Consider the following 11,290-nt stretch of genomic DNA (forward strand, 5'->3'; position numbering starts at 1 on the left):
TTTACCTCCGTGTCCGCTGGGATGGAAAAGCCACCTCAGCCTGGCGGCCAAACCTGTTTTAGTTTATCTTTTGCCAGGTTCTGCCCGTTCAATCTGGCCTTTCTAATGGCTCAGCCCCCACTTCTCAAAGCCCTTCAGTCTTTAGAGGGAGGGGAAAGAGAGCATGCTAGGTTTTGTCTGACTGAGAACCAGAGAAGGGGTGAGGGTGGGATGGGGTAGGCGTTTAAGATGTAGAGTTTTGAGCGGAGGAAATTGCGTGAGGAAAGAATGGAAATAAGAAAGCAGAGTCATGCATCATGGAGGTCACTGCCTGACCACAGTTAGGTTGCATACAGTGCTGTAAAGAATTGAGACCAGCCCTAACCGGTTTGGCTCAGTGGATAAAGCGTCAGCCTGCAGACTCAAGGGTCCCAGGTTCGATTCCGGGCAAGGACTTGTACCTTGGTTGCGGGCACATACCCATTGTGAGGTGTGCAGGAGGCAGCTGATGGATGTTTCTCTCTCATCGATGTTTCTAACTCCCTATCCCTCTCCCTTTCTCTCTGTAAAAAAAAAAAAAAAAAAAAAAAATCAATAAAAATATGTTGGGGGAAAGAAAAACAAACAGAATTGAGGCCAGACAGGAGGGCTGGTCCCCACAGGGTCCCCATGATGGCAGGAGGAGGGATGACGGGAGCCGCCGGCCAGTGCAGGAGGATGCTCTTTGGGGATGAGAAGGAAGCAAAGGATGGATCCGGTTAGATGTAAGCAGAGGCGTCTCGGCGTCCCCAGAAGAACCACGTTGTCCTTTTCACCGGCAGGTGCAACCTGGCCCCCGTGCAGGAGTACGCCCGGGACGTGGGGCTCAAGACGGACCTGGTGACCATGAACCCTTCGGTCATCCAGCGTGCCTTCGAGGACCTGGTCAACGCCACGTGGCGGGAGAAGCTGCTCCAGCGGCTGCACAGCCTCAACGGCAGCATCCTGTGGATCCCCGCCTTCATGGCCCGGGGCGGCAAGGAGCGCGTGGAGTGGGTCAACGAGCTCATTCTGAAGCACCGCGTCAACGTGCGCACTGCGTACCCGTCCCTGCGCCTGCTGCACGCCGTCCGCGGGTGAGCGGCCCTCCCCGGGGGAGGGGGCTGTGGCTGAGTGCGGGAGGTCCTTGGCAGGCAATATTGCCTTCCTAGATTCATCTCCATCTCAACCCTAGACAGTTTTTATTTATTTGTATTTTATTGATTTTTCTTTTTTTTTTTTACAGAGAGGAAAGGAGAGAGATAGAGTGTCAGAAACTGACATGGCTTAGGGGTCGGGGGGAGTGAGAGAAAGAAAAGGACTGCCTTTTGGTAAAGAGAGGAGAGGTCCCTTGGTGGGGAACGGGCAATCAACTGGAAGAAACGTGTGCAACTAGAGCTATTTCCAGCTATAACCGGCTCATTTTCATCTGTCAAAACAGCATTAAGCACCAGTAATAAGTGTTAATCCTTAGATCCAGCGTCTTCCTTCGCAGGGACTCCGAAAGGCAACACGGCAGGAGAGGCAGGTGGGGTGGGTCTCTGATTTGGGGAAGGGGAAGAAGTAGTGGATAGGGGGCTTCAGGGCCTTGGAATGGGTTTCTACCAATGGCCCTCCCCCTCTGTGAGGTCACGGGGCATTCGGGGTGCAGGGTCCAATAGAGCTTCAGGGTTGCTTCGCAATTATTTTTGGACAGGCTGACACAATGAGCTCATCTAAGAGGCAGCGATGTAGCGTGGACAAATGCAGCATTTTAAACAAGTGTACAGAGAGATGAACCACGCCAATCATCAGCGGGTGTGTGGTCGCTCAAAAGAATCTATGGCCCTAACTGGTTTGGCGCAGTGGATAGAGCGTCGGCCTGCGGACTGAAAGGTCCCAGGTTCAATTCCAGTTAAGGGCACGTACCTTGGTTGCGGGTACATCCCCAGTGGGGGGTATGCAGGAGGCAGCTGATCCATGTTTCTCTCTCATCAATGTTTCTAATTCTCTATCCCTCTACCTTCCTCTCTGTAAAAAAAATCAATTGAAAAAAAAGAATCTATGCTCTTGGGTTGCAGCAATGGACACAGAATGTCTTTGAGAGTCAGGGAGGGTGGCCATGGCCTTTTTTAACTCTCCTGGGTCAAACCCCACTCAGAGAATCACACTCTGTGTTGGGTACCCGGCTGGAGATGGACCACAGTGGCAGAGAAATTGGAAAGCTGGAAGGTTCAGGGAAAGAAGGAGGCTCCAAGAAACATGAAATTCAACAAGCTTTCTTCATTCAGTGAATCCTGACAAGCACCGAGCGGGCTCCAGGCCCGTGTAAAAGTCAATAAAACAGGGCATCTGCCCTTGAGGGGCTCCCCGATTTGGCCTGTGAGGCTCCAGCAGTAAAACTAGGGCTGGGAGAGGATCCACAGGGAGTCAGTGTCATCTGGACATTGAGAAGAGCCTTCCAACAGGTCAAGATCATCTGCATGAGCATGGCTGCCTCTCGGAAGGCAGTGAATTCAGCCTCCTGGGGGATGTTCAGGGAAGTCGGCACAAATGCCCCTTCTGGGCCATGGAGCCAGAAATCCACTCCACACAGGATTGCTCGGGCTGCTGGGACACAGAACCGCTGGGTGGCCTACACAACAGAACCTACTGTCTCACAGTCCTGGAGGCTGGACGGCCAGAATGGAGGTGTCGGCAGGGCTGGTTCCTCCTGAGGGCTCTGAGGGCAGAATCTTCCCAGGCCTCCCTCTATGGCTTGGTGGCCACTCTTCATGTTCACATGGCATCTGTCCCGTGTGCACGTGCTCTTCAAATGTCCCCTGATTTTACGAATGTCAGACATACTGGACTAGGGCAGTGGCCAGCAAACTCATTAGTCCACAGAGCCAAATATCAACAGTACAATGATTCACATTTCTTTGGAGAGCCACATTTCTTAAACTTAAACTTCTTCTAACACCACTTCTACAAAATAGACTCGCCCAGGCCATGGTATTTTGTGGAAGAGCCACACTCAAGGGGCCAAAGAGCCAACCACTGGACTAGGGGTCACCTTAATGACCTCATTTTAACTGGATCACCACGGTAACCACCACATATCTCCAAATAAGGTTACACTGTGAGGTCCTGGAGGTTATGCTTCAACATAATCAACCTTTGGCCTAGCTCCCCCTTTCCCTACTCAGACGCTTTGATGCAGTGCACCTGTGCTAGGAGTGCCTCTAACCACCATGTGCTCTCAAGATGCTGGCCCATTGGAGACAGTGCTTGGGCCAGGGCATTGCAGGGGGTGGACAGCATAGCACAGAGACCCAGAGCAGAAGGCCTGCCCTTCGACTCTTACCAATCCCTGCCCGCAGCTCTTCCAGCCTGGAGAGTGAGTGGCACAGCGCCTGGCTGGCTGGCTATTGGCAAGGGGGTGAGCAACCGAGGGGGAGGACACCAGGCAACTGAGTGCGGCCACGGGAAGTGGGACACTGGTCAGCAGCTGGTAGCGCGTGGCTCTAATTCAATTACAACAGGGACGGCTGTGAGCCACAGAGAGGGGGGGCCGCGGGCAAGAAAGGAGGCCCATTCAGCCGCCCAGCCACAGCCTTGGTGCAGAGGAGGCCTGTGAAATGGGGCCTAATTAGGCACTAGGCATGCTGAGCAAGGCCCCGGGCTGGCACTGATCCAGCGGGCATCCCTGCCAGGCCTGGAGCAGCATGTTGGCCAAGCAGGCCCCGCTGCCCGTCTATGGGGGGCAGAGACTGAGGACCGGAGGGCAGGCCCAGCGGTGAGAGGCTAAGCATGGTGCAGAGGCTAAGGAGAGACCAGTGAGGGCCGGAGATGGCCCCTCCAGGGCATGCCCACAGCTGTCACAGGGAAAGAACCACTTATGGGACACAAAACCCTCCAGGGAAGTCCAGGAAGGCTTCCTGCAGGAAGAGGCATTGAAGCTGAGACCAGGAGAAGGGTTGCAGGTCAGGAGCCAAGGGAGATGATGGTGAAGAAACCAAGAAGGTCCTCGTGGCAGATACCCGGTGGGGAGTGTGCAGGAGGCAGCTGATCGGTGTTTCTCTCTCTCCAATGTTTCTAGCTCTCTATCCCTCTTCCTTCCTCTCTATAAAAAAATCAATGAAATATATTTTTTTTAAAAGAATGCAAAATGAACTTCTGCTGCGCTAAACCATGGGAGTTCCACAATCTGTTATCACAGCACAGCCAAATTGATGATCCTGACTTCTATTGTGCTCAGCACACGTTGGACTCCGATGAAACTGAGAAACGGGGAGAAGTCGGAACGGAGAGAGGAGGAAGCAAGCGAGGCACACAGCTTTGTCACCGTGGCCAGCTGAGATGGGACAAGAAACGCCCTGCCTCTCATCCCCGGTGCCAGGCTTCCCACCCAGAATCGCTCCCTGGGAGAGGTGTGAACAGCTAATGAGGCTCCGGGTGCAGTGAGAACTCCGCGGCCTGGAGGGACCCACTTATTTCCTGTTCTGCCTCTACAGCTAAACAAGAGTTCCTGAGAGGTGTGACAGGGACACGGGGCACCTTTTAACAAGCTGCTTGTACTAGAGGCCGGCTGAGTTCGGTGGGGACAGAACACACCCTCCTTCCTTTATGTCACCTCAGTCGTCCTGGCCAATTTAGTGACTGTGCGCCTGGCCAACTGGTGGCCGGGTTCCTTCCTTGGGATAACAGCTGAGCATGAACACTTAGTTTTCACACACTAACTAATTAATTTTGCCTTCCCGAATGAGGCTAGCTGGGTGCATCTGGGACATGGTATTGACAGCGCACCTTTAATAGCCCAGGCTTGAGATTTTAATTAGAAGGCACAGTCATCTCTAAGAAGGCAGTGATTATTTTTTAAATTGGTTACCCCCAATGGCTAAGACGATTAAGCACTGTATTTTATGAGTATGGACAGCAATAAATAAGGGTTGCCAAAAATCATCTCAAAAGCATATTTGGCCTTTTCCCTGGGTGCCAGAGCTTGGTACATGGCAATATATTTTCTTGATTTGTTGTTGTTTTTTAAAGAGAGGAAGGGAGAAGAATAGAGAATTATAAACATTAATGAGAGAGAAACATCGATGGGAGAGAAACATTGATCAGCTGCCTCCTGCACACCCCCTACTGGGGATGTGCCCACAACCGAGGTACATGCCCTTGACTGGAATCGAACCTGGGACCCTTCAGTCCACAGGCTGATGCTCTAGCCACTGAACCAAACTGATCAGGGCCATTTCTCATTCTTACAAAGTACCATTTGTTGGCGGGGGCTCTCTTCCAACCAGTGGTTCAGGGATCCAGGATTCGCCTGTCCTTAAGCTTCCACCGTCTTTACAGGAAGCTGTGAAGTCCTCTGATGCAGGAGAAGAGAAAGCAGAGGACCTGCTTTTAACCAACATCGGCCAAGAAGGGACACATTTGTGGTCACAGCCTATTGGCCATAACTGGCCACATGACTCCAGTCCAATGACAAGGGGTTCTGGGATATGTAGGGGCGCATCTGGAGTATCTGCGGAGCGCTGCTCTCTGCCATAGAGCCTTGGCTGCACCAGGCACGGAGCCAGATGCTGTTGAACCCCCTACACAGAGGTGTCTGGCACAGCCCCTGCTATCAGAGAGGTCACAGTACCGTTTTGGTTTTTTTTTTTTTTTGTGAGGAAGACCAACCCACGCAGTGATGGATTGTCAGCTCGGTTGATAAGCACTTTGGGGAAAGGAGAAACAAAGCTCGAGATAATAATGTGGAAGTGATTAAGTCAGTGTGAGCCGGAGAGAAGAGGGTAGAACAAAGGGAACATTTCCAGGAAGACGTGATGCATGTATTTAGTTTTGGGAGGGGGGGGAAAAGAGAGAGAGTTCATCAAGGGGACACGTGAGGGAAAGGCATAGCTATGAGGAGGGCACATTATATGTCTGTGTAACCTCAGACCCACCTGTGGAGCTCCTTGGATGTTTCCCACTGATCTAATTCTCCCTCCCCCTCCTCCTCTCCACTACTAGCCTGCAAAGAAATTCATTCCGAGAGCCTTCCCCGGCTAAGGCCTTACTATCAGAAGACAAGCCGCAAATCCCTAATATGGCACGCGGCCGCTGTTAGGGCTTGAAGGAGCTCAGGAAATGATCAGCCGGTGAGACGCACTCACGCGGGGACACTGCCGGTGGCTCGCAGGTCCCTGGGTGGTGTCTGCCGCAGCTGCAGCCAGCTCCCTCCCAGCCCCGACTCTCCCAGAACCCCCTCGGGGTGAGAAAGACCCAAGAAGCAGGCTGGGAGGAGCTGCCTGTCCTCTGAGCTCCATGTAAGCGGCTGCATGAGGAGTTGCCTTGGCCTCCCACGTTTCCTCTTCCCGGAAAGGATCGTTCCTAACCCTGGGGATCTCCTTTTTTTGTTTCTTTTGTCCCTCGTTTCCAGATACTGGCTGACCAACAAGGTCCACATCAAGAGACCCACCACCGGCCTCCTGATGTACACCCTGGCCACGCGCTTCTGCAACCAGATCTACCTCTACGGCTTCTGGCCCTTCCCGCTGGACCAGAACCAGAGCCCCGTCAAGTACCACTACTACGACAGCCTCAAGTACGGCTACACCTCCCAGGCCAGCCCCCACACCATGCCCTTGGAGTTCAAGGCCCTCAAGGGTCTGCACGAGCAGGGCGCTTTGAAACTGACTGTCGGCCGGTGTGACGGAGCCACGTAAGCGGGCGCCCGGCGGGACGCAGTGGCTCACAGTTTCCTGCCAGCTACGCCACGGGCAGATATGGGAGTCGGGGTGGCACAAACTCTAGAAACAAGCAGGCTAGTGGTTTTCTTTGTTCAAGTGTAAAACAGTGACCAGAATATATATATATATATCTCTACCTGCATATATATATTGACCTGAGTATGTATGACTGTATGGTGTTCAGCTAGCATTAGGCAGATAAGCCACAGGAAGAAGGTATGGAGAACCCGCCGGAATGGAGACCCATCTCTGGGGGGATGAGAAGAAGCCAGTGCCATGACTTTGGATGACAGACTTGACTGCCTCCTGGGTTGGAGGGATCTTCGGGCTCATGGGCCTGAGCCTCTGAGACACGTGGGTTTTGGGTGAACCAAGACCTGAGGGGACAACGTGACCCGAGTCTACACGGTGTCGTTCACGGAGGAGTGGGAGGTCGGAGCGATCAGCTGGGCAAAGGAGCACGCAGATGCCAAGAAGCAGGGGCCACGTCGGAGCTGAAGGTGAGGGATGAACCGCAGGTGGCCCGCCTGCCCCAGACAGGCCTCTGCAGCTGCGGAGAGACGGCCAGAGAAGACACGACGGACGGTTTATGCTCTGACTTCGAGAGAACCCCTGCGCACCCGGGACAGAGCAGGCAGAGGACAGCGGAGAGCATGGGTGTTGCAAATTGTGCTTTTGGAAAACTGCAACCTACCGCTAGGGGGCGGCACTCCCGCCCCGGAACAGACCAGGAGAGGGTCCCAAATATTGCTGCAGTGGGTGTTCTCTAAAGCACCCAGGGGTGTCATCCCCAGAGTCAGCCTCCTTCCCGCCCTGTCAGAATGTCACATGAGGGACTGCACTGTCCCCTTCCGCCTACAGGGAAGCCCGGGGGAAGCTCGAACAGGCACCGCAAAGATAAATGTCAGCCTTTTTTTTTTTTTTTTTTTTTTTTAAATAGGGTGGTTGCCTTTCGGGGTGCCTCCAGAGCCCCCCCCCCCCCCCCAGTGGGAGACCTGGAAGAATGCTAGGTATTCAGCTCTGTTTCCCCGCAAACACACTCTCTCTGCCTCCTGATGGTCGCACCGGCTGGCCCTGAGCGCCAACCTGAGGTTTTCTGCTCTGCCTTCACTCCCTTTTGCCCCAGACGCAGTGGTTTTCGAATTTTGCCAAAATCCCATTTTCCCTTCGTTAACATAAAGAGCTGGACTTTCAAACAAAAACAACAACAAAAACCCAAGGCCAAGTGCAGTATCCAAATCCTGGACCTAAACTCCCCGGGGAGACCTGGGCTCGGGGCCCAGAACGTAGAGACCAGCGTCAGCCGGCTTGCTTCGTTCGGTGTGTTTTCTTGCCTGACAGATGCGTGTCTTACAACATATTTGAGAGATGAGCAAAAAACCGTTATCTGGGAGATGAAGGGAGTTAAGGAGTCAAGATCTGCTCCCCAGTGAGGAGAGCGGACAGGATTCACCAGTGGCAATTCGGGACGGGACACTTGCTCCTAATGAATGGCGGACAGGAAGCCAGGGGAGACAGACAGAACCGTTAACCCTCATGGATGCTCCAGCTCCAGCTCCAGCTGTGACTGAGGTTCCACTTCTCTGCGTTCCTTGCTGTGCCTGTGGGTGCTCGAAGCCTGAGACCTGGGCTTTGCGTTATAAGCGGGTGTTTCAGGAAGCACCAGCCCTCACAGCCGCTCCAGGGCCTTTCATGGTGAGGGTCTCCTTACCCCTGGGAGATGTTGAATTTCTGAAGCTTGCAGAGCCGTGGAGAGCGGATAGGTCCTCCCTTCCCTCACCTTCCCTTCACACACACCCCCGACCTGGGAAGGGACCTCAGGCTCACACTGCCTTTCCTCCCGACCCCCACGCGGCCTCCATGGCCCTGGCACTCCCACGATGCCCACCGAAATGACCTTTCTCACCACCAAGCTCTCCAGGGACCCTTCCTGGGCACTCCCTTCCCTCCTGGTTTCTGGGACCACAGGTCCTTGTGGTTTTTCTCCTCCCTCCCCAATGCCGCTGTGGCCCTTATTTATGCATTTATGTATTTATTTATTTATGTATCTGTTGTTTATTTATTGACACCCTTCGCCTAGAAAGGAGCCGAGGTGGATCTGACCATGATTTCCCTCTCTCCTCCTTGCCCAAAACATAGACATTCCCCTCTCCTTACCTCCTGTGGGTCTACCCTCTGCACTTCCCTGCAGCCCAGCTCCCACCCCCCACCCTGCCCTGGATCCCAGGCCTGGACTCCACATTGGTGGCTGGGCATTCACCCCGTCTGCTCTGGGTTCGCCATGAACTCGACACAGGAAGCCAGGGTGGTTGTTTCCACCACCCCATCCTCCACGACCCCTCCTCTTTCTGTTAGAAGACCCTCGATCCTCTCAACCACCTCGTTCGGAGACCCCCCCCAGGCACCTTTGCCTCCTCCCCTTCCTTGCTGTCCTTCTCACCAGCTCTGCCCCAGCCTTTCTGTCCTGTGGGCAGTGTCAGCCTCAGTCTCCCCTCGAGGGCTCCTGGGCACGCCTGCCCCTTCTCCTGTGAGTCCTGACCACGCACAGCCATCTTTGTCTCTAGTCACACGCACATGCACGCTTTTCAAAGCTCCCCTGGCCCGCAGAGGAACGCCACAGTCTTCATTCTGCCATTCCGGATCGCCCACGGGGGCCTGCGTTCTTCCTTTGCATCCACCCGGCCCCCGCTGTCATTCCTGGAAGGGGTGCCCAGGTTTCCTGTCTCTGTGCCTTCGGACTCACTGTTCTCATCTCCCGGAGTGTCCTCGCCTCCCGGAACGCTCTCTTCTGTTTTCCTTCGAGGCCCATGCAGAAGCCACGTCTTCCATGAAGCCCTCCCGGGGCCGCTCCCTCCGCTGAACCACCGTAGCACTTTATTTGTACCTTTCTCATGGCGCGTACCATAGTCTGCCTTGTATTATAGTCCCCGTGTGCTCGTCCTTTGACCGTTCTTAGATTGTAAGCTCGCCGAGGGCGGGGCCTGTGTCTTATTCACGTGTCCGTCACGGCGCCCAGAGTGGCGCATAGCACACAGCAGTTGCTCAATAAAAACGTTTGTTGGATTCAATCCTCGATGCCTGGTGAGGCCTGTACGATCAATGAAGCCATTCTGCATCTATTGCGTCACAAGAACCTTCAAAATAATCGTGAGTTGGGGAGATGCAGAGATCGTTATCTCCATTGTAGAGGTCCTAAAACTGAGGCAAAAAAATGATACTGAAGCCACACCAGCAGAATTTGCATCCAGGTCATCCTGTCCGCCACCTCAGGGCTCCTCTGTTAGTCCTCGTGGTTGGGTCACTGTGGGCAGAAAACTAACCCTGAGCGCAGTCCCGGGCATCACCTTCACAGTCAGGCGAGCCTCAGCGTGAACCCCAGTTCTTGTGCCCACCAACCAGGACGCATTCTCATCCTCCTGGGGGAGGACTAAAGCCACCCGGTTTCAGCAGGCTCAGGGGTGGAGCCGGGGGGACCCCATAAATCATTCCCGCTGCTGAGTCACAGGGTAGGGGACTGTCTGTGCAGGCGGCGGCGAGACCAGCCGCTCCTCGGGTTGCTGGTCGATAAATCTCTCCGTGCCTCATGGAGGCTCCGCTTGCAGAATGGACGGAGCAGGAACAGGAAGGAAGGATGCCGCTCAGATGGGACTCAGGCCCGTGTGCGGCCTCCTGGACGCCCTCTATAGCTTCCCAAGGACACCGCCCTCTATAGCTTCCCAAGGACACCGCAGCCTGCCCCGCCTCCTCTCTCTCACCAGCGCTGCTGGATGCCATATCTTCCCCACCTCCACCCTGTATTTCCGCCTCTCAAGCTCTTCCCCTTGGCATCCACAAGAGCAGGGTAACCCCAGAGATTTGCAGCTCCCCTTGAGTACCCCAGCTCTGACCTGGGGCATGCAGGGAGATGGTAAGGAGGAAGGTGAGTGAGGAGCACTCTCTGCCATCCTGGCTCCAGGAAGCTAAAAAACTAGGGGCTTTGTTCTAATGGTGGGCCATCCGGGCAATGGGGGGTTTCCATGGCTACTGCACAGAAGCGATGCTTTTTGCCTTGGGGCTTCATGGGGAGGGTGGAAGGTGGTGGGGCCATTTCCACCTGCAGAATTAGGGCTGTGGTTTGCAAACCGTGGCTCTCCAGCCACAAGCAGCTCTTTGGCCCCTTGAGTGTAGCTCTTCCACAAAATACCACGGCCTGGGCAAGTCTATTTTGAAGAAGTGGGGTTAGAAGAAGTTTGAGTTTTAAAAATGTGGCTCTCCAAAGAAATTTAAATCGTTGTCCTATTGGTATCTGGCTCTGTTGGCTAATGAGTTTGCCAACCACTGGGTTAAACAATCATATACTTTGCACCGTGTTCCCTCCCCATAATACAAGTGCTCACCTAGCACCACACAGTCTCTCAGGGAAGCCAGCAGAGCCGGCAACGAGGAGCGATGGCCTCGAATGGCACCTGTGAGACACAGCTGACGAGCGGAAGGGAGATGGGGAACGGAGGGCCTGGCAGAGGACTATAAGGGAGCTAACCGCTTCACCTGGGTCAGTTCACTTAATCCTCGCAGCCCCCGCTTCGGTGCTGTCCTTATTCCCACTCCACAGG

At 54.3% G+C, this 11,290-nt stretch overlaps 1 protein-coding gene across 1 annotated transcript in view; it reads left to right on the top strand.

Annotated features, from left to right (window-relative positions):
- Positions 1-9,758, top strand: part of ST8SIA2 (ST8 alpha-N-acetyl-neuraminide alpha-2,8-sialyltransferase 2) — a 28,399-nt gene extending 18,641 nt beyond the window's left edge. The window contains exons 5-6 of the mRNA XM_084868997.1: positions 801-1,094; positions 6,389-9,758. Coding sequence (XP_084725123.1) covers positions 801-1,094; positions 6,389-6,674 — 580 coding nt within the window. The 3' untranslated portion in view covers positions 6,675-9,758. The remainder of the gene's footprint in view (positions 1-800; positions 1,095-6,388) is intronic.
- The last annotated feature ends 1,532 nt before the right edge of the window (positions 9,759-11,290 follow it).

Source organism: Pipistrellus hanaki (assembly GCF_964339955.1).
Source record: "Pipistrellus hanaki genome assembly, chromosome: 21".
Lineage (NCBI taxonomy): Eukaryota > Metazoa > Chordata > Mammalia > Chiroptera > Vespertilionidae > Pipistrellus > Pipistrellus hanaki.